The sequence below is a fragment of the Dioscorea cayenensis genome, unplaced genomic scaffold, assembly GCF_009730915.1.
Source record: "Dioscorea cayenensis subsp. rotundata cultivar TDr96_F1 unplaced genomic scaffold, TDr96_F1_v2_PseudoChromosome.rev07_lg8_w22 25.fasta BLBR01000772.1, whole genome shotgun sequence".
In the NCBI taxonomy this organism is placed as follows: domain Eukaryota; kingdom Viridiplantae; phylum Streptophyta; class Magnoliopsida; order Dioscoreales; family Dioscoreaceae; genus Dioscorea; species Dioscorea cayenensis.
The window spans coordinates 37,253-64,508 of NW_024087163.1; the positions used below are offsets into that span (position 1 = coordinate 37,253).

General features: G+C 31.6%; 1 protein-coding gene and 1 long non-coding RNA gene across 2 annotated transcripts; one reads left to right on the forward strand and one right to left on the reverse strand.

Annotated features, from left to right (window-relative positions):
- Positions 1 to 453: 453 nt before the first annotated feature.
- LOC120254973 (beta-1,2-xylosyltransferase RCN11) lies at positions 454 to 3,868 on the reverse strand. The gene is made up of 3 exons (XM_039262912.1): positions 3,165 to 3,868; positions 2,437 to 2,586; positions 454 to 1,551 (listed from the first exon to the last, which is right to left on the reverse strand). The coding sequence occupies exons 1-3, from the start codon at positions 3,780 to 3,782 to the stop codon at positions 832 to 834; spliced, it is 1,488 nt and encodes a 495-aa protein (XP_039118846.1). The 5' UTR covers positions 3,783 to 3,868; the 3' UTR covers positions 454 to 831.
- Positions 3,869 to 17,118: 13,250 nt separating this feature from the next.
- LOC120254976 lies at positions 17,119 to 18,600 on the forward strand. Its single transcript, XR_005534849.1, has 3 exons — positions 17,119 to 17,253; positions 17,740 to 17,812; positions 18,084 to 18,600. It is a non-coding gene; the product is annotated as an uncharacterized LOC120254976 (long non-coding RNA).
- The last annotated feature ends 8,656 nt before the right edge of the window (positions 18,601 to 27,256 follow it).

Sequence of the window (27,256 nt, forward strand, 5' to 3'; positions counted from 1 at the left end):
GTATTGCAAGTCCGATTTAATCGCACATCATCTAATTGAGGGAAACTTTTGTTGAGCGCGTATGAAACTTTTGTTGAGAGCAGATGGTGTCAGATTGGGTGAGGGGCTGACTAGTAGAGAGGCTAACCAGTAGAGGTTCTAATCAGCAAAAGAATTGAGATGGTGTCAGATTAAATGAAAGATTGATCAGTAGAGAGACTAATCAGTAGAGGTTTTAATCAGCAAAGGAATTGAAAAACTACCATTGTGTGACATACGTCGAGTCTAATTGAAAGAGCAATATTACAAGCCCGATTTATGTGCCTAATTGAGGGTAAATTCATGCGCAACCCTACCCTATCATGCCGGACTTTTGGGATTACGAATCCCACACTGTAAGCATATGTATGCATCAGCATGGTTAAAAAAAAAAAAAAACTCAAAAATAAAAATGTTAGGCCGCAACGGAGAGAATGAAGTTAAAATCAGTCATTCACAAGTAGAGTTTTGCTTTAACATACCAATAATCACACACAGTATCTTTTCAGCTCTTCCAGTATACAATTTTAACAACCTCTTATCAGGACCAACGAATCGATCACTTACTCGAGGCCTCACAAAATGCAGAGATTTTTCTTTCTAAAACATAATAAGAAATCTAACATGATATTTGATAAATATAATGCAACATGAAGGTTAGAGAATGTGGCAGCGGTTCTTCAATGCACCGAATTTCTGATTTATGCTCTATACAAGCAGTAAGTGACTTGGGTAATGATTCACAGAAGAACTTAACATTCCAGTTGCAACTTAAGGATGAATTTATCTCATGTCATAGAAACCAAAATTCCTTCAGCAACCAAGGCTCCGCATAATCTCCCTGAGCTTCGCGATAACCTCATCTGGCTCTGCATGCGATCCAGAAAGATTAATAATATGATACTCCAACCCTTTCCATTGAGAGATTAAGGAAAAATGCGGACGTCTATAAAAGCTGCTGATGATCTCGAGCACAATGGTGTTTGGTGTTGCTGAGACCAGGTGAGTGAGACCAGCCCCATGAGCTCCGATAATCACTGAAGCTTCTTGAATAGCTTGGAACTGCTCTTTCATTTGCATGTGGGCAAACAAACCATTGACCATGTTTATTTTGCATTTGGAGTGATGGGATGCCCACTTGCTAATGGAATCAAATACTTCCTGCTCATTGCTTAACCGAGACTCTACCTTTCCGGAATGTCGGGGATGGGCCAAATAATCCTCTCGGCGCACAAAAAGAACATTGTGGCCCGTGGTTGGTTTTGTCTGCATGCCATCACCATGGAGACCGAAAGATGCTCTGAGCATTTCTCCAAACTCAGATAAACGAGCAGTTCTCATATCATCAGGATGTTCACGAAGGATGTTTGCAGTAGTGCCCTGGCAGTTTATTGATTCAGTCAGACCTTTGAATAGGGCTGTCTCATAACCCAAGGGTGAGATTATTGCATGACGGAAACAAACTGGACCAGAGAAGTTTTTAGCATATCTAACGGTAGAAAAAAGTGCTTCCCAGGTTTCTTCAAGTGGCGCCTGTGAACAAATGATGGCGAGGTTAGATGCAGAAAATGTATAGTTTATTAAACTCAACAGATTTCATTCACAAACCTGGAAGAGCACTGGATTAGGTTTTTCAAGTGGAAAAAAAGCAATATGAGACATAGCACATACCATCAAGTACCCGGAAAAAAAGCGTTCAGAAAGTAAACCATAATTAAGATGCTACCACATTTCTCTTCCATTAATGTCACGTTCAAATGGTGAGATCAGCTACTTTGAAACATAAGCAAGTCATGGTTTCTCAAACTTAACATTGATGTGTTCAATAAGCTCAAACACATCTTATGTTGACAACAATGTCCAATACATCATGTGAAGAAAGAAACCAGGAAAGCATTAATATCATGCCCAAAAAGAGCCTCGGCAAAATCAAATAACTCCAAAAGTTGCTAGCTGATAATATGCAATAGCGCCAGGATAAGGAAATGAAAATGGAGCAGATGGAAGTTTGCAAATATATGTATTAGCATAGATTACAAAAGCATTTTCACAACATTTTACTGCAGATAGAGCAAAATCATCCAACCAAAAGGACAATGAAAGAAAAAAAAACATCATAGCCTTCTAAGTTCAGCATGTATCCACCTTCCTCTATCTAGCGCTTACGCATGCAATGGCAATTAAAATGCTTATCATATTAAATGTTGCAATCATTTTTGTCTCAAAGGTTACAAAGCTCTCATGTGAGCAACCTTACTGCGCTATAGAGAATAAGACAGAAATGTGAAATGATCATGCAAGTTAAATAGATGGCACAACAGCGTCAGCTAGCAGAGAAATTTCTGGAGTAAAAAGTGCAAGTGAATACTGGAACCACTAAAAAAGATGATAAATGATCAAGATAACAAGGAAGCATACCTTACAATGGCCATCAACAAAAACCAAATGAGGACGGTTTGGCAAACCAGTAATCCGAGAACTGACATAAGCACTATACCAATCAGTAACTGTGTGGAAAAGATTTGCATACTCAAATCGTGTAACCAAAACCGTAGGCTCATCAATCCACTGCAACCAGGGGGGCATCACAGTAAGAACAAATAATGAATAAAAATTTGATTAACTTGGGAATACGTACAGTTTCAACCAATAACAGACATGTGAAAGTGTGAAAAAGAACAACATCAGATTGAATCACTTGGCTCCTCCATCAACCATAGAATCGTAAACAATAACAGATCTTATGCGCTGTCTGAGATATCACTTCCAGAAAACATATAATTTAACAACAATAATTACAATGCACAAGACAGACAATACAAAAAATCATAAACAAAGGGTACTGCATTTTTCCTACACTTAAGAAAAAAACTGTTTTTTTTTGTCATTATGATACTTGTAGTTCATGAATATCCAAGCAATCCCCAATAACAAATGATGGATGGTTTGCTTCGTCACAAATTTCTTCTCTTTGACAGCACATTTGCTAAAAATCACATCTTTCAGGGATAAGAATCATATGGATATCAACCTAAACAACATCAATAGCACAACCATCTCCATTTCCAATTTGCGCAGAATGAGAAACAACGAGTATCCAAACATTCAAATCAAAGCAGGAAGAATTAATTGAATCAGAAACTCACCAGAGAGCACTCCAGCTTCCCAGGCTCAACCACTCGAATGGAATCCAGCAACGCCCGCATAGTATGCATTGAAACGTGCCCCCTTGGAACATACTTCTCCAAGAACGCCTCATCCACTGCCTTCGAACCCGCGGGCATGTCCCTCTCGATCTCAAACGAACCAGCACCGAACTTCGGCAACTCCTGATCTTCCGTCCTTCCAATCACCTCCTTCAATGCCTCCCCACCCCTCGACATCTCAATCCGCCCCGGATCCATCCTTATCCCGCCGCCCTCGCACACCGAGCTCATCAGCGTCTCACTGTAGTGGCATCGGAGCCACCCAGAAGCAGAGGGAAAGATAGGGAGGACGTCAAGGCGGCGAGAGAAGCCATGGCCGAAGAAGGCCTCGCAGGAGCGAGCACGGGGCTTGGGAGGCGGAAGCCATGGCATAAAGGAAGGCAGAGAAGGCCATGGCTTGAGAGATGAGAAAGGCGGAGTTGGGGCTAGTGTTAGGGCTCCGCGATGATGGGAAGAGGGTCGGGGGTGCAGGATGAGATAGAGGATGACGGAGGCAACGTTGATGAAGAAGAGAAAGACGACCGCCCTCACTATGCGCGCTCGCTGCCGGCGGCTCATCGGCGGCGAGATCTCGGAAGAGAAGGGAGGAGAGCCGGCGAGGTATCCAAGGGTTTTGGGGACGGAGAAAGATGGAGTGTGGTTGGTTCCAGATGATGAGTTAGAATCTCGAGACAAGATCGACGGTTAATAGCTGATGGATGTGGTACGGGTATAGTTTTTTTCTCGTACACCCTTGGGAAATAAATAAATTAATTTATATGTTGATTTATATATTTGGATTTAAAAAGGGGTGTATTTGTAAATTTGCAGTTGTCTTTGCCTCGAGATTTAATTTCAGATGATGAGATTGGATGTGGACGTGAGATGTACGGGTAATAGGCTATCAGGCTATGGAATGTTTGTTTGCGATAGCTTTTGTGAATGAGTTAAGTTATTCAGTTGAATTAATTAAGTAATTATCATGGTCAATGATTAATTATTCACTTGGGTTCCGAATCTTCCAATTTGACGAAATATTAATTAATTAATTAATTTTTTCCTATAATATCGTTTGTTTTAAATGGTTGACTTTGTAACTTCCAAAGAAATGTATTTTATAAAATATAATTCAAAATACACTGAGATAGTTAGGATCAAGTTCTAAACAAGGAAAAAAAAATACATTGATAATAATATGACACTAATAAATTATTTTTAGCACTTTGAATCCTTAGGCGTTTGGCGTTTACCATGGAAATGTTGTAATGAAATTTAATTTATGGTAAAATAATGGATGAGAAAGCGATTCTTTCGAAAGTAACATTTTTTTTTGTTTGGTATGCATTGAAAAATTTAATTAAATTGATGAAAAAAATAATATTTCTGTGTTTGGTATGCAAACAAATTCTTGGGAACTTTTTTGTATTATGGCATAAATGCTCTTATGTTATTTTACTCATAAACAACTTGTTATTGTTTTTAATATTAAAACAAAAACAACATATTAGGCTCGATTCAAGCCATATTAGTATATAATACCAAAATACACAGTATTTGGCTCGGCTCAAATACACCCTTGTTACTTACACATTAGTATATAATACCAAAATACATAGTATATAAAACCTAATGGCAATTAGATATAATTTTGAAAGAAGTGTGAAGATAGTTTGGTCAAAAGCTAGGGGTTCAGTTTCCACTCCCATGGGAACCCAACTTTCCAACAAAGCAATGAGGAAATCACATTCCCTCACCTGATGGAATTATTCTCCCATGACAATCTCACTTTCCAGAAAAACCCCCCTTTACCAAACATGGTAAAGTTATTCCAATATGTTACCTTCCAAGGAAAGTAAGTCATATTCCCATCTACCAAACGCATCCTTAATGAAAGGCTTCATTGTTAAATATTGGCTTGATATCTTTGGGATGAAGCCAAATCTTGATCTCTTTTAATCCAACTGTCTAGATTGCTCTATTGTTTATATAGGGTTATATTTGTTGAGTGTTTTGTAATGAGAGAAAAAAGAGAGAAAGATAGAGAGTATAAGTTCTCTTGTATTTGGAAAGTGGAAAGAGTGAAGGTGTAGAGGAGAGCTCTTGTTCTTGCTTGATCTTATTAAAGCAAGGTAAGACCCTTGTTTTTGAGGTAAGGCTAGTTCTTAGAGCCTGGTAATCCTCTTGTGGCTTTATGCCTATTTCTTGTACTCTTGTACTTTTGTTATTCCCCCATGGTATAGTGAAGCATTGTTCTCCCGTGGATGTAGGCTTGTTCTTAGCTGAACCACGTTAAATTGGTGTCTCTTATTTTATTCTTGTGAGATTGGTTGTATGTTATCTTTGCATTGCCCATTCATTGTGTAATTGCTAGGTATTGTGATATTGCACACCAAGGTTCGATGAATTGCCACACTAGTTCCGCTCTTTCTCACACGCAACATTCATAACCTAGCGGCACCTTGGGTACCCTCATTTGAGTGAGACGTGAATTTGATTTTTTTGACAGCTTTCTCTAATTTATGAGGATGATGACGCGTGGTAGATTCTCTGTCCATGTGCATCTCTAACATTCCATGAGGAGGAGGGCGCTTCTCGTCTACCGTTTAAAAAAAAAACCCTCCTAATGAAGTAGTAAAACTATAGGCTAGCGAGCATGTCATGTAATGGCCTTGTTTGGGTTGGCTTCTCAAAAAAGTACTTTTTTTAAGTTTAGTAGAAGTGTTTCTGAAAAAAGTGATTTTCCAGAGTAAGTTAAGCACTTTTTTATATTTTGTGTTTGTATTAGCTTTTCTGTAAAAGCAGAAGCTATAAAAATAAGCTAAAAAACAATTTTTTTCAGAAGCAGCTCATGACTAGCTTTTAAAAAAACTTTTTTTCAGTTTTTTTTACAGCTTCTGCTTTTGCAAAAAAGCGAATACAAACAACTTTTTTTGAATCAAGAAGTGCTTAACTTATACAAAAGCACTTCTGGGTTTTCCAAAAACTCATCCAAACAAGCCCAATGTGCTTCTTTGCTTTATTTATTTATTTATTTATTTATTTATTTTATTTTTTATTTTTTATTTTTTTTTACACTAGAGTTCATTTGTATCAAGGAGTATGGATAATAGTCATAATGGTAATGAAAAAAATAGTGGTAATGTTAATGGAAAAAGAAGTGGTAATGATAATGAAAAAAGTGTTTCTTTGAAAAAAATAAATAAATATTGGGAATGAGAAAAGTGGGATAGATAATTGTATTTAAATTACTTTAATGGCCTTAATATAAGTAATAATAGGTTAATATTTAAAATAATTATATATAAATAAATATATAGTATTTAGTGTTTGTAATTATTATAATTAAATATTTAGAATAAATAATTTATTTTTACCATTAACTAATTAAATAATTTTCTTTAATCATCCTTTTTAATTTATTTGGAAGATAGCAAATTTGTTTTAATTATTTAATTAATGATTTTATTTAATTATATATCCATTGGGTAAAAGTGTCATTTCACTTTAATTACCATACTTAAATACTTTTGTTAACTATTTTATTTAAGTAAATCTATGTAGGGGCGTGTCATTTCATTTTATTTGTATAATCTAATAGGTATATTAAACAAATTATTGTTAATTATTTTTATTTTAATTATTATAATATTGAAATGATTCCGTTTATGTAATATAATTTACTTTAATTATTATAATTAGTTATTTAAATTGATGATTATTATTTAATTAAATCTCAACTAGGGGCAAAATTGTTATTTCACTATCAATAATTTATTTAATTAAATATCTACCGGGTAAAAGTGTCATTTCACTTTAATTACCATGATGAAATATTTTTATTAACTATTTTATTTAATTACATAGGAGCAAACATGTCATTTCAGTTTAATTATTATAATATAATATGTATATAAAATAATTATTGTTATTTATTATTTATTTTAATTATTATAATATTTAAATGAGTCAATTAGTTATTTAAATTAATTATTATTATTTAATCAAATCTTAACTAAGGGCAAAAATGTTAATTCACTATCAATAGTATTTATTCCCTTATATGCCCCCCAATTTTTGTGGTAATGAAATGACTTCACTACGGATAATGATATTGCCTATAGTACTCATTCTCAAGTTAATAGAAATATACCCAACATGGTTATATATTGCTATTTGTAATCAACCTCATTCCAACAATGTTCTTTCCCCAATCCAAACACCTCCTAGATGGTAAGCACCCTTGTTTAAGGTTAATAATCAGAGATACACACTGATGTGGAGCGCATTTACAAACATAATAACATTATGCCCCTCACCTTGCGTTTATTTTGTCGTGGGTCTCCCCGAAACGAGAACCTTACTCAAGAGACTCAATACCAATAGGCCAAGAGTAAGGGCGGAATTAGAAACAAAATTTAGGGGGCACTGAATTCAAATTTAAAAAATTTATAAGTATCAAATAACTTTATTAATTCAAACTTGCGATGATAATAATCAATATTTCAAAAATATAAAATATACATCTATCTAAAAATTTTCGTTTAGGTGTAAAAAAATTATTATATCTACACAATTAGCAAATAACTCAACTAACAATTAACCAATAAATTAACAAATAATACAATTAAAAAATAATTTACCACAAATTCACAATCTAAATTTATTTATGCAACGATTATATAACAAATAATCTATAAATATTTAATTTTTTATAACAATTAATCACAACAAATATTTAACAAATATCAAATTTTTAGACAAGAAATAATCACATAAAAATTAACCAATTAAATTAGATATAAAACAAATTAGAAAAAAATACATAATTAGCCCCCTATAATGAAAGATAAAATATAAATTCGGAAGAGATTGATCAAGGAGAGAAAACTCACAACCTCCAATGATTGTTTTTACAGATTTTGAGATAACAATTGCATTTTTTTATGATTTGATTTTTATTTATTATTACTATTTTTACATTAATATTCTAAAAAAATGATAATTATATATTGATAAGTTCGAAAAAAAATATTTAAATATAAAATTTAAAAACAAAAATATTTGAAGATCCATGTTTGATTAGCCATATTATTTATTACTGTCACCCAACATCAATATTATTTATTATAATAATTTTATTGTTTTTATTTAATTTATTTTAAATGTTGTGGGTAGAATTTTGAGAAAATAAATAATGACTATCCTTTTTCATATGAATTGTAATTATTAATATTTTAATTGTATATATATATATATATATATATATATATATATATATTCATGGGCAAGGATGTGCTCCGGGACACAACAACCGCCGTGACAACCCAAAAAGGGACCACTCCACTCAACCCTCGAGTCGCAAGGCTAACAAAATCTGAAATATCACAATCATAACACACAAATAACAAGAATATACAGTACACAAGAAATGGAGAACAACAATGGCACAGAGGAAACAACAAATACCAAAACCAGATAATAGAGTCCAAGAAATATACTATTCACAAGTGTACCACATTTCCAAAAAAAAAAGACACCAACAAATCATGCATAAGGAGTTTCGTACACACTAGTGGATCCACGTTTTTAAACAATATAACATGTTCAAAAAATACTACATCATAATGGGTCTTTAGCGCCATTTATTTTGCGGCGTTTTTTCCAAATGCCGCTATATTTAAGACTTTTATGGCGTTTTTCCATAAGCGCCACTAAAAAAATAATTTACCGGTGTTTTTTAGAAGTGCCACAAAAGTACTGTAATTTAACAGTGTTTTTGTCAAAAACGCCGCTAAATTTCTGATATTATTAAATTTTAAAATCATAAAACCTATATTTAGTGGTGTGTTTAACTAAAACACAACTAAATTCTTGATACTATTAAATTTCAACCATAAAATTTATATTTAACGGCATTTTCCAACGCCACGAAAGTAATGTAACTAGTGGTGTTTTTGTAAAAAACGGCACTAAAGTCATGATATTATTAAATTCGAAAATCATAAAATTTATATTACCGTAATTTATATAAAATTTATATTATATTTGAAAATAATAAAATTTATATTTAGCGGCGTTTTTTCAAAAACACCACAAAAGTATTGTACTTTAGCGGCATTTCTAACTAAAAACACCGCTAAATTTATGATATTATTAAATTTGAAAGTTAGAAAAATTTAGATTTAGCAACGTTTTAGAAAAATGCCCAAAATGATATAATTTTTTTATTTGAAAATTTATAAAATTAAAAATTTCACGGTGTTTATTTCAAAAAACGCCATGAAAATATAAATATTTTTTAATTTAAAATTTACAAAATTAAACTTTAGGGACGTTTATGCATAAAAACACCGCTAAAATTTAATTTTTTGAAAATTCAAAATTTGCGCCATCTTTTTTGAGAAAGTTTGAATTTAGCGCCATTAATTTTAAAATTTTTATTTAGCTGCGTTTTTCAAGAAAAACACCGCAAAAAACACCGCTAAATACCATCAGTTTTTATTTTCTATAAATACCCTTTGATATTGAAAGAAAGTGTAAAAAGGATACCAAGACGATGATGATGATGAAAACGCGATAATAAGAAGAAGAAAGTACAAGATGTGAAGAAGAAGAAGAAGAAGATGACGATGATGATGATGATGATGATGATGATGATGATGATGATGAAACTAGAAGAAGAAGAAGCTAGAAGGAGTAGGAGGAGGAACTAGAGAGAAGAGAGAAGAGAAAAGTGGAAAAAGAGAAAAAAAAAATAATATAAAGAAGAAGAAGAAGAAGAAGAAGAAGAAGAAGAAGATGACGATGATGATGATGATGATGATGATGATGATGATGATGATGAAACTAGAAGAAGAAGAAGAAGAAGAAGCTAGAAGGAGTAGGAGGAGGAACTAGAGAGAAGAGAGAAGAGAAAAGTGGAAAAAGAGAAAAAAAAAATATAAATAAAAATAATAATAATTAATAAAGAGAAAAGGGAAAATAATTTTAAAATAAAAACTAAAAAAATCTAAAAAAAGAAATAAATAAATAATAAATAATAAATAATAAATAATAAATAAATAATAAATAATAAATAATAAATAAATAATAATAATAATAATAATAATAATAATAATAATAATAATAATAATTAGAGGACCTGATTTACTTTTTTTTAAAAAAAAAATTCAGGTTAAAAAAGTTAACACTAATTTTTTAAATAATTTTTAAAACACCGTTAAAGGTCACAAAAACGTCACTAATTTAGCGGCATTTACAGATAAATGCCGCTAATGTAACTAGTAAATTAATTATTTTTTTAAGATATAAAACATTGCTAAAGGTCAGAAAAATGCCGCTAATTTAGCGGCGTTTTAAAATAAACGCCACTAATTGCTGGAACATTGGCGACACTATTTTTTGTGGCATTTTTCCCTGTGTTTTGCCAAAATGCAGTTATGATATTTAATGACATTTTAAAATGCCGCTAAATATTTTAAAAAAAAACGCCGCTAAAAGCCCATTATGGTGTACTGAAACATACATGATAGTAGAGATGAATAAAGATGGGAAGACAAGATAATACCGCCCCATCACCCCTCCTCACCGCCACTAGAGCCTGGAAGGGAGGGAGAGGATGAGTAATCTAAGCCACTTAGTAAATGGGTTAGCACAATTCTAAAATTATACCAAAACAATTTATAATATGATTTTGAAATATCAAACCGTAAAACTCATTATAAAACTCATTCTTTTCTCTTCAAGAGAATACAATGGATCAATGCAAGAATAATACAACATAAAAAGCATGACTTCTCAAATACCAATTTTTCATCTTGATCCTTGGATCAATGGTCTACAAAACCCTCTAAACTATAGCCGTGGTCACGGCTAATTCAGGGTCGTTATGATAGTCATGTCCTTAACGTTGACACCACAAAGGCTTATTGTGACATTTTTGAAACAACATTTTTGATAAGTGTTGCTAACAACTATTAAAATGTCTTTTAAACGATAGTTATAATAAATGTTGGTATACTTTTATTTGTTCCTACGTTTATAATGACATTTCTACTTATAGTCACAATAGGTTTTTATTTTGCGATATTTTTGAAGATTTTAGTGCCGTTGAAAGAAATGTCAGTATAATATTATTTGTTAAGATGCTTATTACGACCTATGTAATAAATGTCATAATTCAATATGACTTTTATTGCATCAATTTGTTATGGTATATTTGAAAACGTTATTTTAAGTTAGGATATATATATATATATATATATATATATATATTAAAAATGAAAGATAATTTGAAATAAAAAAAAACAATATTTAATTAAAAATAAAAGCGGAAATATTTTGAATTTCAAGAGGGCAAGAAATTGGCGGCAATTTCTTTTTATGAGCGCCAAACCTACGCTGCTTATATATACATGATCTATAAGACAAGAAAAAAACCCTAATAATGTAAAAGGCCAAAACTAAAGTTCTTGTCTGGAGAAAAGTAAGTATCTCGATTTTTCTTTATTCCATAGTATTTTTTGCATTGTTTTTCTTGTAATATTATTTAAAGATTTAATTTGTTGTTTTTTTGTTGATGATTGATAGATGATTAATTTTTTAATTAGTTTTTATTATAAAAAGTATGAGAATTTTAATTAATCTAATCCTAGGGTTTGATAATATTTTTTTTATAAAAATAAAGAAGATTGAATTTAATTGGGATGAGAACTCCAAAATATCCTTTTTTTTGTTGAAAATTAAAGTGTGTTTTGGCTCGTCTCCTTGACAATGTGATGATGGGAGAGGTCATGTGATAAGTGCTTGTGCGATATGAATGCGAAGCGTTCATTCCTTATGTTGAGTATTACTTTTCTCAGGTTTTATACTAATATGTGTGTTTTTATGTTACTTTCGTGCAGGTAGGGTTGTGAGGCCAAGTATGAAGGAAAGAAGCCAATGTGGATTACAATGCACCGATTTTGGAGGAAATCTTGCTAAGGTTCAAACGCGAAGACATAGGTCGATCTGAGATGCTAGAGTGTGTGCCAACCTCCTCGTATTCGAGTTGACACATCCATTTGGAGGGGCACAAAGGCAGTCACACTCGAACATTCCGACCTATGCACATAGAATAAGAGCTTCACCAACGTGCCTATCATTGAAGAAGCAAGTGATCCACGACGTGAACGTGTGCCCATTTGCGTTACTCCGATGAAAGTATGGATTCGGGAAGCTATTCAGGAGGATACTGTAGCAGAGCACTGCAGCAACACGGTAGAAAGCACTGTAACAGCACTGTTCACAACCGGCCGAGAAAACAGGAGTTCAGAGGATCCACACGGGCGTGTGGAAATTATCCACGCCCGTGTGGAAATTCCCCACGGGCACGTGAAGCATCCACGCCTGTGTAGTCGCCCGATTCCAGCCCTATTTAAAGCCGAATCAGCCCCGATTTTAGTATTCTTTTCTCCATCTTTTCCCCAATTTGAGAGAGGGCTTCGGCTAGGGTTTTGAGGGGTATTGGCCAAGGTTTTGGAGAGGTTCTACGGCTCCGACATCGTCATTCCTTAGGAAGAAGGTTGGTAGGGGAGCTTCCGTCGAGGCGTATCCTATACCGGACGAGGGAATCCTTGGACAACGAGTAGAGGACTTTCCACAAGACCATCGACACGACTATTGAGGGGGTTTCTTTATGGATTCATTGCTTTTACATTCTATTTCTTTGATTGTACTTAGCTCCATGGAGAGCTAAATCCCTAGTGGGTACTCGGGTATTTGTGAACCCTAGGATGTATTCGTTTTTTCGAATCTCTTTATTATGCTTTCAATAAATTGATGTTTATTGTGAGTTCCAACCTTGAATGCTTGATTGTATGAACATTTCCCCTAGAGTGACACTAGGGTTGAGAGTTCTTGTTGGTAGCCTTGTGAGTGAGTGACACACCACAAGCGTTAGACAAAGCTAGGTTGGAGAGGGTTGAGAGGGTGAGTCGAGAGGTACAGGAGCGTCCCCTTTCCCCTCCGACGTGATAGATTCTACCTTCGTTCCTCGAGTTCTTTGCGGTCATAATAGAGTGAATGGTCTAAGGGATGAACTTCCGCTGGGGCTTAGTTGCGCGTGCAACGGAGTGAAGCGTTGAGGTGATCTTAGTATCTAGGGCTCAATTGTGGTTAGGGACCTTCCACCTGGACCAAAGGGTTAGGTCTATAATTAGGAAGAGATTTATCACTTGGAATCCCTAGAGCTCATTGCAACTCTATACGAGTGCGAGATGTTGAGATTGTTCAATTTCTCCTCCGGGACATGTATAGAGTTAGGCATAGTTAACCTTAGATTTGGGATTATGTAATTAAGGATTTCCACGACTCACCATTGCATTGATTAGGAAGCATAATAGAGGGTTCTTGCACTTGAAACAATTATCCTAGGCGGAGCATTATCCGGGTACCCTATCTTTATCGATTGCCTTATCCCCTTCTTTACTTTTGCTCTCTTATTTGTTGCTTTTATTGTTGAGAATTGAATCATTGTCACACTCATCATTATTGATCTTTCACATAGCTAAGAATCGAATTAAGTATTTTTATTCCCTACTCCCTGTGGATTCGATACCCGCTCACCAGGGATTATTACTTCGACAAACCCGTGCACTTGCGGGATATACGCAAGGGGACCTTGTCATCATGATATCATGCGGTGGTAATGACATGGATCTATAGCTTCAATCTTTGAGATTACCTTTTAGTTTTTTTTATTTAACCCTAGTTTTGTTGGAGTTTTAGAATTAGCTCCATTTTTAAATTTTTTATTTTTTTATAAGGTTCTTTCTGTAAGACACTCATTGGTGAAGTTTTGCAATTTGTCCCTTATATAATTTTTCTTTTTATAGGGTATCGTTATAGTCATGACCCACACATAGGTGATAGGTTTGTTGAAGTTTTATATTTTATCCTTTTTTAAAGTTAAATTTTTTAAGGGTTCTTATTATAGTACAAATCATATATTCTCCATTTAAATACAAAAAAGTTTATTTGTATTCTTTTTATGCAAATTATATATATCCTCTGCATAGTTTTTTTTTTATATTTCAAAAAGTATATTATTGATTATAATATATCATATTTGTCTATATTTAATTTAATTTAATTTTTATTGTTATATTACATTGATTTTGTTAAATATAAAAATTATTATAGGTTGAAGATACTAGAAGTAGTCCTTATTCTCAATTAACTATGTTTCAAGTTCATTATAGAAATAATGATCCAATTGATGGTATGATTTTTAAAATATCTTCTAATTATAATTTTAAATTTTTTAAATTTCAAATTTTATTATTTATTAATTATTTTTCTTTTTTAAATTGATTTGGATATTCACTAATGTATTTCTATATTTTATTTTGTAGATTACACTACAACAAAAAAGAGTTTTGTGACATTTGTCATGTGTCGTAAAATAGCCAAAAACCATTGCAATATCTCTATACCAACTTTTATAGCAAATGTTGATTATATGTTGTAATTGCCATAGTCAGTATACTTTTGTGTGACATTTCCAAAAAACTTCAGTACTTATATATTCCGACAATTATTGTGATCTTTTCCCAACATTTGTAAACAGTCTCAATATGGATTTTATTCTAACATTTGTATATGTCTTGAGCAACACTTTTTTATTTTGTGCAACATTTGCAAATGTCGTCATAAGTTTTTATCTCATTAATTTTTAAATATTGCAACATTTGTAATTGTTGTTAGAGAGATTATATAATAACATTTGTTAAAGGTCTTTTGAATTACTTGTATCGAATTTACAAATATTGGTTTAACAAAATAGCAATCATGAACTAAATTTAAGTCGAATTTGTAAATGTTGGTAAAAGTATTCATCATATCTAATTTTAAAATTAAATTTTATTTATAAATGTTTGTATAAGAATTATTTAGTAGCATTTTATAAGTGTCTCTTAAAACTCTTATATCAACATTTCATGATTGTTGTTTTAACCGTATAGTATATGTGGATAACAACAAAAATGCAACATTCAAGTGTTGAAAAAATATTTTATAATTTTTCACAATACTAATTTAAATATTATTTATATACAATTTAATATTTAAATATGAGATAAAATTTAAATTCTATAAAATTAATTTACATAATATAATAAAATAGTAATTAAAATAATTCATAAAAATTTTAAAAATCCCACCTGGCACTAAAACACTAATTAAAATAACGTTAACATGATCTACAAATCTTAAACAAATAGCTTCTGAATATTATAATTAAGCTAACACTTCAATTCTATGAATTGTTTTTAAATTTATCATGTGGCCTCTTATCTACAAAATAAAATATACAAATACATTAGTGGATATCCAAATCAATTTAAAAAAAGTGATAAATAAACAATAAAATTTAAAATTTAAAAATGTAATCACTAATTCAAATAATGTTAACAAGATCTACAGATCTCAAAGAAATAGCTTTAAAAAATTATGATAAAACTAAGGTTTCAATCATTTGAATTGTTTTTAAATTTATCATCATGGCCTCTTATCTGCAAAATAAATTATATATATATATATATATATATATATATATATATATATATATATATATATATATATATATATATATATATATATATATATATCTATATTAGTGGATATCCAAATCAATTTAAAAAGGAAAAAGTATAAATAAATAATAAAATTTATAATTTAAAATTTTGAAAATGTAATCACTAATTAAAATAATATTAATATAATCTACAAATCTAAAAGAAATAGCTTTCAAATATTATAATAAAGCTAAGGCTTTAAACCATGGAATTGTCTTTAAATTTATTATGATTGCCTCTAATTAGTCACAAGTATAACATGTATATAAGTTTTAAACTTCATTTCAAACCCGACATACTAATGTAACCATAAGCCTTTTCATCAAACATCAAGAGTTTCTTTTATAAACAGAAAGCATAGAAACTCTTTCATAACTGATTAAATCATCATTTTTAATATGATATACTCAAGGATTACTTTTAAATCATAACCAAAGCATCATAAATAATTTCAACTCAAATTATAAGTATAATCATAAACACATTCACTATAACATCAAGACTTTCAAAGATAGTTTAATAACATAGAAATCCCTTTTAAAACTGATTGAAGCATAGATTTAATACAATAAAACCAATGAATCATTTTTTTTGTCAAGCTATACTGATAATCAAGTCATATTCTAACAGAATTGTGCAATCGTGAATCCTACTCACAACTTAGGCGAGAAAACCTCTGGTGCTACTCCTCCGCCAGCTCCATGCATCGAGCCGAACTTTCACCGCCTAACAAACCAACAAACACACAAACAAAATAACAACAAGAATCAAACAAAGCAAACCAAGAATGAAATCCTACTCACAATGATATGCAACCCTAAATCATTCTTAGGGAGGCTCAAAACTAGGTTCTAAAGTTACCAAAGAGCTCCTAAGGGTTTGAGCTTCACTCCAAACCAAAGAATTTGAAGAAACCACTAAATTTAACCGGTGGTACAATAATGCAATAGAGGTTGAGCTACAGTATCCAAGAACCCTAGCAAACAATGGTTCATGGATACAAAAGCATGGTAATGAATGTGGTACCCTGTCATGATTTTTGACCTCAGGCCTTTTTCAAATTTTTTGTGCATGCATTAGAGGTAAAATGGTCATTTAGCGCTAGTGGCAACCTTGCATGATTGCACAATAGCTTGTGTGTGAAAACAAGCCAAAAACCAGGGGCAAAATGGTCTTTTGGACTCATTTATTTTCATTTTCTATTAGTGAGGGTATTTTGGTAATATCTCTTTTTCTTAAAAGAAAAAAATTTTAAATAGAATGAGGATAAGAGAAGCAACGTGGCTTCTTTGTTTCTCATTTCCTTCTTATCCTCTTTGTTTTCATTCCTTCTTCTTCATTTAGGCCGAGAGACATCTTTGAAAAAAAAAATTTGTCGGCGAGCTTTTTTGGTGAATCAACACTCCTATTCTCTTCCTCTCATTCTCCTCAGCTTGGTAAGGCTTCGATCCAAGGTTTTTTCCTTCATATTTTTCTCGTATTTAATCATTTTTGAAATCTTTGAAACCCTAGGCATAAACCTTGGTTTGAGTTGTTTTTGGGCTCAAATCGAAGCCAGTGTCGTTGTTGTTCATTTGTATGAATGTTTGTAAAGAAATTTCGTGATTTGGTGTTGTAAATCGGCAAGAAACCATTGTTTAAGGGTCGGGTTTACTATAGCAATACTGTAGCAAATCCGAAGTTACTATAGAACCGAAAAACCTTGGCCTTTTATTGTATTTTTTTTGTCTAAATCGAAGCCCTTCTTACTTGGAATCCATTGGAACTAGTTTTACTTCGGTTTGAGGTCATTTAGGGCCAAAATAACATCGTTTTCCTCTAAAACCCTAGAGTTACATGTTCAACATGTAACAAGGCATTTGCATGCATTTTAGTTTCCATTTTGGTGTTCTTTGGTTCTTAGATTCCCTGCTTGATTCTAGGTGGCGAGGCTTCTTACAAGGAGAAAGAAACTGCAGACAAGTGAGCGTGTCTCAAGGAGAGACAACTGGTTCTGTGAGTGCTTTACTTGTTAATTGCATAGATTTAGTAAAAGTATTATAGTATTTTTTTTTATATGTTTTATATCATAAATTTGATGCTAAACTAGATTTCATTTGCTATACATATATGGATATTTTGAGCATGGAGTTATTTGGCAAAGATGATTCTAGTATACCTATACATATTTATTTTAAAAGAAACATGTTTACATGCAAATGGAATATGGATTGATGTATATTTCCATATTTACACATCATATGCTTGATTCCTCGAGTTGGAATAGGAAAGATTTGCATTGTGGCATTTGGATTTTGATGGTGACATCGGACTTCAGTTCGACACTGTAGTGTGGGGTTCCACGGTCTGGTCTAATGGGAGGCGGCGTGGTCAACCCTGAGTTTACCCTGGTCAAGAGGTGCGCGGAGCCATTGACAGGAGGTTCTTATATGTGAGAAACCCGGGGTCACCACATAGAGATCTCAGTGGCTAACACCAAGGAAGACATCATTTTTGAATTTTAAAAGTCTTAAAAACACCTTCGTGGTCCCGTAGCTAGTTGCGACCGCGATTAGCTTGGGAATTGTTTGAAGCCAACCTGTATTTTGAGCGGTGCTCAATATGTTGGAAAATGCTACTTACATGTACTATTTATAAATCATTTTGATCTCTGTTAATCTGTTGAATACTTGGAACTTCTTTTATATGTTACTATTATTGTGGTAATTACTATTGGAAATGTTGTACTACTCACTTATATCTATGTTGGCACCACTCACTTTGCAACACATATTACTCACCACTCTCTTTTCTTCTTTCTCTCAGACTACGACGTTGGATTGGGTTATGCTGGGCAAGTATTAGGGTAACCTACCTTTCTCACTTGTTTAAGTTAGTGTGCAGTATGTATGTAAACTTTATGGATCCAACAGACTTGAGTTTTGTGTATTGTTCCTGTATTTTGTATTTGTCCCTTTTTGGTTGTATTTGGAACCTTGGCTAGTTCTGTAGTGGAGTTGTCTCATTCTTCAGTGAGTTGCTATATCAGGTTTGTTTGAGCCTTATAGTAACTAGGAGGTGGAACGCTGTAGAGTTCACTCCTTGTTATCGTGGCGATTGCCACATGCCCGGCTAGGATCGAGGCGTGACAATGAAAGTCATTCAACTCAAGATCTCAAAGCATTAATCATAAATAAGAACAAAGATTAAACCATCAAACTAACCCCTAGTTCATTCATCCTATGAACACAAGGGAGAGAAGGAAGAGGAGAAGCTTACCTCAAGAATTTAAGCAGAAGAATGAATCCAAAGCTCTAAACTTGCAAGAACAAAGGATATCAACCTTCTCTTCTTGCTCCAAAGGAAGCACAAGAAAGAGGAGGAAGAAAGGAGAAGAGATGGAGAAGGGAAAAGGACAGCGAAAACAACCAAAGAAAACCCCAAAAAATGGGTGAAAAACAAGGTACTCCTGCTGGCGCTCTGTACCCGCGTGCCGCCCATAAGGTCACACCTAGTAATGCCTTGCGGGCAGGTTGTGCCCATGTGCGGCCCGCACACAGCTTGCCTGGCGTGTCCTGCGCCCGACTTGGGGGCGCAAGCGACCTCGCCGCCACCAATGGCCATGGACACGTGGCCTGGCCTACGGCTCAAGCAAGGAAGGCAAGCGCACACCAGCACGCTCAACCACTTAAGCTCTCAATGACTCGAATACACCGAACAACTTGGTTTAACCTACAAGGTAAAAACAAGTAGGCTTGAACCACAGTTAGAATCTACACACACACACACACACACAAAAGGTCAAAACACCACGGTAATGATTGCCCTCCATCATTACCCCCTGAGGGGTAATCACCATTCCCCCATTTTTTGGAGAATGGAAGGGGATGGAGGGGGAATGGGTGTAAATTACCCACTTTATCCCTCCTTAATATATGTATATGTATATAGAGCGATGCTATTTTTATTGAACGGATTTCTCGAATAGGTTTCCCGAATGACGTGGATGCCAACTTGCCATCCACGTTATCATCCACATTATTCTTTTTTATATAAAATTTAAATTTAAACCTTAAAAATCCTTAAATTTTTAAAAAAATTTAAAAAAATTTTAAAACCATATCTAATATCTAAAACCTAAATACTTCAAAATCTTATACCCAAAAATCTAAAAACTTATAACAATATATTAATATATTAAATAAATAAAAATATAATAATATTAAAATATTTAATATTTAATTATAATAATCATATAATAATATTATTAAATAAATATTTATTTCAAAATATAAGTCATAAATCTAAACATTAAATTATAATAATTACCACAATTGATATAATTAACATAAATTACTTAATTTAGATATTTATCCTTAATAACTAAAGTTAAATGCTATTTCCGTACCTAGTAATATATTTAATTACATAAAAAAAGTAATTTAAATAATTGATTATAATAATTAAAATTTATTTAAAATATTTTATAAAACAACAAAATTTATTTTTTATATGAAGGACATAAAAGTAATTTTATATCATATCTTTCGTTACTTTTCAATTGCCATTAAATTATTGTTTTTTTACTTTTCTCTAATCCCAATGAGTTCTCTCTTTAACCAAACACATTTTCATTCTCAACCATTATTCATTACCATCTCCCCTCTTTATTAGCCCATTTCCCCCTATTTCCCTTACGATAATCCAAACACACCATAACCCTCTATTTGATTCAGAGAGGGAAGGGGGAGGGGAAGGAGGGGGAGTGGAGGGAGTGAGGGAGGAAGGAGTATGGAGGGTTTGAGAAAATATTGTGTTTGGTTCATGGAGGAGTAGTTTATTTTTTTTTTTATTTGGTTGAAAAGAGAAGTGAGGAGGAGAGAGAAAGAGTGTAATGTGTATTTGACTATTTTGCTCTTTTACAATGAAATAGGTAATAATATATATATATATATATATATATATATATATATATATATATATATATATATATATATATATATATATATATATATATATATATATATAATCAATTGTAGAATAATAATAATAACACAATATATAATATATGATAAACATTATAAAACATACACATATATATATATATAATACAATAATTAGGGAAAAATGTTTATTTAAAAAAATTATGAGGAGTCATAACATCTTTATTATAATTGACAAATATTGGTTAAAATGTGAACACTGAATAATCATTCAAACATACCCTATTTTTGCCATATTTTTTCATAAACTTATGGAAAATGGTGAAAACATATTTGGAAAACATACCCCATTTTTCATATTTAATAAAAATGAGAAAGATAGGGTTTTAATAAGTAGGATATAATGGGAATTATATAAATATGTGAAGGGTATTATTGGTATTTTGGATTATTTAAAAAATAATAATAATAATAATAAACACCCACTTCGCCAAACACCCCAATTTGGGGGAGTGGGTTATGAGGGGTAAGGAGGGGTGAGGCACCCTTCCTCACCCCCTCTCACCCCTTTCACTCCCCCAACCAAACAACATTCACACCCCAAACACTCCCTCACCCCTCCCCACTCCCCCAACCAAACAAAGCCTAACCCCCTGTTTGGTTCAGAGGGGGAGGGGGGAGGAGAGGGGGTGAGGGGGAGCGAGGGGGGGAGGAGTATGGAGGGTTTGAGAAAATATTGTGTTTGGTTCATGGAGGGGTGTGGAGGAGTAGTTTATTTTTTTTTGTTTAGTTGAAAAGAGGAGTGGGGAGGAGAGAGAAAGAGTGTAATGTGTATTTGACTATTTTGCCCTTGTACAATAAAATAGGTAATAATATATATAATAATCAATTGTAGAATAATAATAATAACACAATATATAATATATGATAAACATTATAAAACACACAATAATTAGGGAAAAATATTTATTCGAAAAAAAAAATTATGAGGAGTCATAACATCTTGATTATAATTGACAAATATTGGTTAAAATGTGAACATCCAATGATCATTCAAACATACCCTATTTTTGTCATATTTTTTCATAAACTTAAAAAAAAAATGGTGAAAACATACTTGGAAATCATACCCTATTTTTTTCATATTTAACAAAAATTATGCTCATGATAAATATATTCACAATCCCAAACAAACAATCACTAGGATACAATAGGAATTCTACATATAGGTGAAGGGCATTAATGGTATTTTGCATTATTTAAAAAAAATAAAAAAAATAATAAACATCCACTCTCCCAAAAGACCCCAATTTGGGGGAGTGGATTATGAGGGGTGAGGAGGGGTGAGGCACCCCTCCTCACCCCCTCTCACCCCCTTCACTCCCTCAACCAAACAACACCCACACCCCCCAACACCCCCTCACCCCTCCTCCCTCCCCCAACCAAACAAAGCCTAAGGGCCCGTTTGGTAGTTTGCAGAGAAAGTAATTACATGTAAAGCTTTTGCAGGGAAAGATTTTGCATGCAATTACTCTCCCTGCAAAGTAATATTACAGTGTTTGGTGTATGCAATGAAAATTGTAATTAAATTGCATGCAAACTTAATTTCTCCATTTGGTGTGAAGGCATTTGCTATGTAAAGTTATGTTTATTCTCAATATTACCCTAAGTTATTTTAGTTATAAAAAATGGATTTTTAATAAACTCTAATGACATACTAACATAATCCATATAATAATTAATCTTTTCTTCGTAAAGTATTTTTAGATTTTTTTTAAAGATAGTTTTTATATTTTTTTAATACACTAAAAATAATATATATCATCCAACATTGCGTTAGAGGTTTTTTTTTAAAAAAAAAAGAAACAAGGAAGAATTTTTATTTAATAAGAGGGTAATATAGTAATTTAACAATAATCAAAATTTTCCACCCAACCTTGTAATCACTTTCACACCACCCCCCACGTGAATCACTTTCTATGGTCAAAAGGAAAGTGATTGCAAAGAGACTAACTATTTTTAAGAAACCAAACGAGTGAAAGTAATTCACTCCCGTTACTTTACATTGAAAGTTGTTACTTTCACTAATACCAAACGGGCCCTAAGAGTCCGTTTGATATGCAAAATTGAGGTACAATTCATCACAACTTCACTTGTTTTTTTGTTTGGTTTGTAAAAAGGTTGAGAGTACATCACAAAAGAATGTCAAGGTACAACACAAGTGGATAAAATTTTTTTGTATCACCAAAACCTTGATACAAAAATTTTATCGTGGTACAACACAACTAAAACACTAAATTACCCTTAATAAAGATTACAAATACAATCATGTATACCACATCTAGCGACGCTCACGATCAAACCCCCGACCTTGTACCGCATAACTAACGTCCACTTATTTTTATTATTTATTAAGAGCATTTCGAGATCCACATGAGTATTAATTGCAGCATAAATATAACAAAAACAAGCATAAATTTCCTGAATAATCAATATTCATATGTTATTGTGATTCACTCTAATATAAAAACAAAAATAAAATGGGAAAATTATATATCAAGAATTACATATATATACTTCCATCCCAAAAAAAAACCCCTATATATGTATACGCATTTTTTTATTGAATATCTTAAATGTAATACTTGATAAAGAACAAAGAATAACTAAAAATGCTTAGATTGTAATATGTACATGTTGTTGGTTGGTAATCAAGAAGTTCTTGCTTCAATTTTTTTTAAAAAAAAAAATTGATAAAAATAATCCACTAATCTATGTTGCTTTAATAATAATGATTTTGTGCAGTGGCGAAACTAGAAAGAAAATTAAGGGGTGCTAACTTTAAATTTAAAAATAATATATAAATGTTAAACGATTTTATTAATTCAAATTTAAGATTATAATAATTAATATTTCTAAAATATAATATATATATATATCTAAAAAAATTAGTTTGCTGTAAAAACCCTATCATATCAATATAATTAGAGATTATCTCAACTAACAGTAAGCATTAATTAAAAAACAACTTTAGACAAATTCATAATCTAATTCAATTATTAAATGTAACAACTATTTAACAAATAATCTAATGAATAATCAAAATCTTCATTAATCACAACAAATATCTAACATTTTCACATAAACTTTCATAACAAATAATCAAAAAAAAATATTTAACAAATATCCAACAATCTTTCAATAAATATCAAATATTTTTACACAACAAATAATACTACAAAATAAAACAAATTAAATTAGATATAAAACATATATGAATTTTTTACATATCAAATAATTACACAAAAATTAAAGAAATTAAATTAGATATAGAGCATATATGAATTTTTTACATAACAAATAATTACACAAAAATTAAATAAACTAAATTAGATATAAAATAAACAGGAAAAAAATAAGGATAAATCCCTATAATAAAAGTAAAACATAAACTGAAAAATGATTAAGCAAAGAGAGAAAATCCATCCATCCCTGCAATATTTTTTCAAGAGATTTTGAGAGAACAATTGCATTTTTTAAGATTTTAATATTTATTTATTATTACTTTTTACATTAATATCCTAAAAACTAATAATTATATATTAATAAGTTCAATAAAAAATATATCTAAATATAAAATTTTAAAACAAAAATATTTGAGGATCCATGTTTGGCTAGCCATATTATTTATGATTATCACTCAATATCAAATTTATTTAATATAAAAATATTTTTATTTTTATTTAATTTATTTTAAATATTGTGAGATAGAATTTAAAAAAATAAATAAATAAAGAATAACATTTTTCATATATATAAATTATAATTATTAATATTTTAATTATATATATATATATATATATATATATATATATATATATATAACGGCCCACTAATGGGCCTAACCATGTCGATGTTCAATAATCCTTCTAAAGACTTATTTGGATTGACTTAAAAAAAAGTGTTTTTTCCAGTTGTGTAGAAGGATTTTAAAAAAAAAGTGCTTCTCAGAGTAAGTTAATTGTTTCTTTGTATATTATGTTCGGATAAGTTAATGCAGAATTACTTTTATATGTGTGAAGTTGTTTAGATATGCATTTTTAAAATGACTTTTTCAATGGCAAATTACTAAAATGGATATTCATTGATAAGAACAAAAAAAATTAGAATATTAAATTTTAACACCAAACATGAGAACAAGAACAATAATAATTTCAACATCACAATAACATTGTCAAGACTATTACAACAATAATTAACAACAACAACAACAATAACAACAACAACAACAACAACAACAACAACAATAATAATAATAACATCTCATCATGAAAAAAAATTATATAAAAAAAGATCTCTAATATTTTCAACATCACAACAACCATAATAACAATATTGTCATGACTATTGCAAGAAAAATTAACAATAACAATATTAAGGTTTTGCAACATCATAACAACCATAGCAACAACTAACAACACAAACAAAAATTTACAACCTACACAAAAGATAGGGGACAAATAAGTTTTCAACATCACAACAACTATAACAATAATTTATAAATACTATTCAACTCATATATTGATTGAAGAGTTGATCTCAAATATTGTTCTTAAGTATGATCATTTGTTGAGTATCTTCATTAGTTGGTTGCCATACAAGTGAACTTTCACTATCATCATCCTTAAACCAACATTCTCCTTTTTGAATTTGGTTGATATCTTCAAGCCTCTCAAGGACATCCAAAGCATTACTACCCATTCTTCGAATATAATTATGGAGAGCAAAATATGACCATATAATTTGGAATTGTACCTTAGCCATATACTTCGTCATATTTTGTAGGATCCTCCATCTTGCTTTGCAAACCCCAAATGATCTTTCTATAACACTCCTCAAACTCGAGTGATGATAGTTGAATATTTTATTAGGAGACCTAAAGGCATGAGACAACTTAAATCATGGAATGTGATATCTTGCACTCTTGTATGGCCTCAAGAAACCTTTCATCGTAAAATACCCCGAATCCACAAGGTAGTATTTTTTTACAAAAGTATAATTCATGAAAAAAATTAAAATAGAACATAGATACTAAAATTAATTTTAAGTAAATGCAAACCTTCGGCCGGTTGAAGAAACTTCTACAATGGATTTCTTGAAGCCTCCATAAGTATACGTGTGTCATGTGCCGATCCCTAGCTCCCAACCAATAAACGCAAATGTAAAACACATATTGAAGTCACATGCAGCTAGAATATTTGTTTATGTGTACCCTTTCCTATTCATAAATGAAACTTGTTTCTCAGCTGGGACAGGAATTGCCACATGTGTTCCATCTATTGCTCCAATGCAATCTTTGAAGTAAGGCTAATATTGGATGTCACCCTAGATATAATCCCGGGCCCCCACATCTCTAAAATTCCTATCTAGCAGTCGGATAATATCATTTCCAAGTTTGTGAATAATTTTTAGCACTCGATGAAATTGCATGTGCACTGTCTCTCTAGAATGTTGAAAATCTCTCTTCTACATTCCTATAAGAAGCTCCTCGTCTAAGTATATATAGGAACATTATCACTGATTCTTTTACAGTTACATTTCTCGTGTGTTGTAAACCATACTTTTCAATAAGTTCAACCACTAATCTTCTAAATACAAATGTTTTTCATTTGGACTTGTTTAAAGAAATGAGTTTCTAATCCGTTCATTAATTCAATAGCCCACCTATGACCAGTTAATGAAGATGTCTTCTTCTCTCCCTTCAATATTGACTTCATATATTGGTATTGTACAGATGCCGCATATGCATATATTCTTCCAATTTACTAATTCATATGTATATCCAAGTTTTTAGCTTCAAAAGAAAGATGGAGTTCAACGTGTAAATATCTAAATTTAACACAGCACATGATGTAAAAGCTCTGAATTCAACACTTGGTCCAAGAACCAACTGTGGCAGTTCAATCAAACAACAAGAAAAAAAAATTGAAAGAAAAACATAAAATTAAACTTGAAGTAATGGACATTGGTTGAAATCTGAAAACATCAGCAAAAGTCTAAAAGAGGTATTACCAAAAGTTCCAAAGACCTTGACATTTCCGTACCATATGTTATATCAAGTAAACATCTCTTCTTATAAGTGAATGATATGTCATCATCAATTCAGAAATTCTAGTAACAAGGTAAACAAAAGAACCAGGCTAAAAGCTCATATAATTCTATAGTTGACTTAATGGAAAATCATAAGCTAAATTAAGCCAATATTCATAGGTCCAAACATAACAAATAAAATGAAATTTAATATGATTAGGAATAATGGTAAAAAATAAGCATAGCAACTAGACAACAATAGAAGATATTCAACAAGCACACATCCACCTGATTCTCTTTGAAAGCAATAAAAAAAATTATACATTTTAAAGAATAGAAACCAAACATCCTTTGGTACACATCAAATCAATTAAACAACTCAAGCAATGATAATCTAGTTTTGGCCATGATCTCATGCCAAAACAGT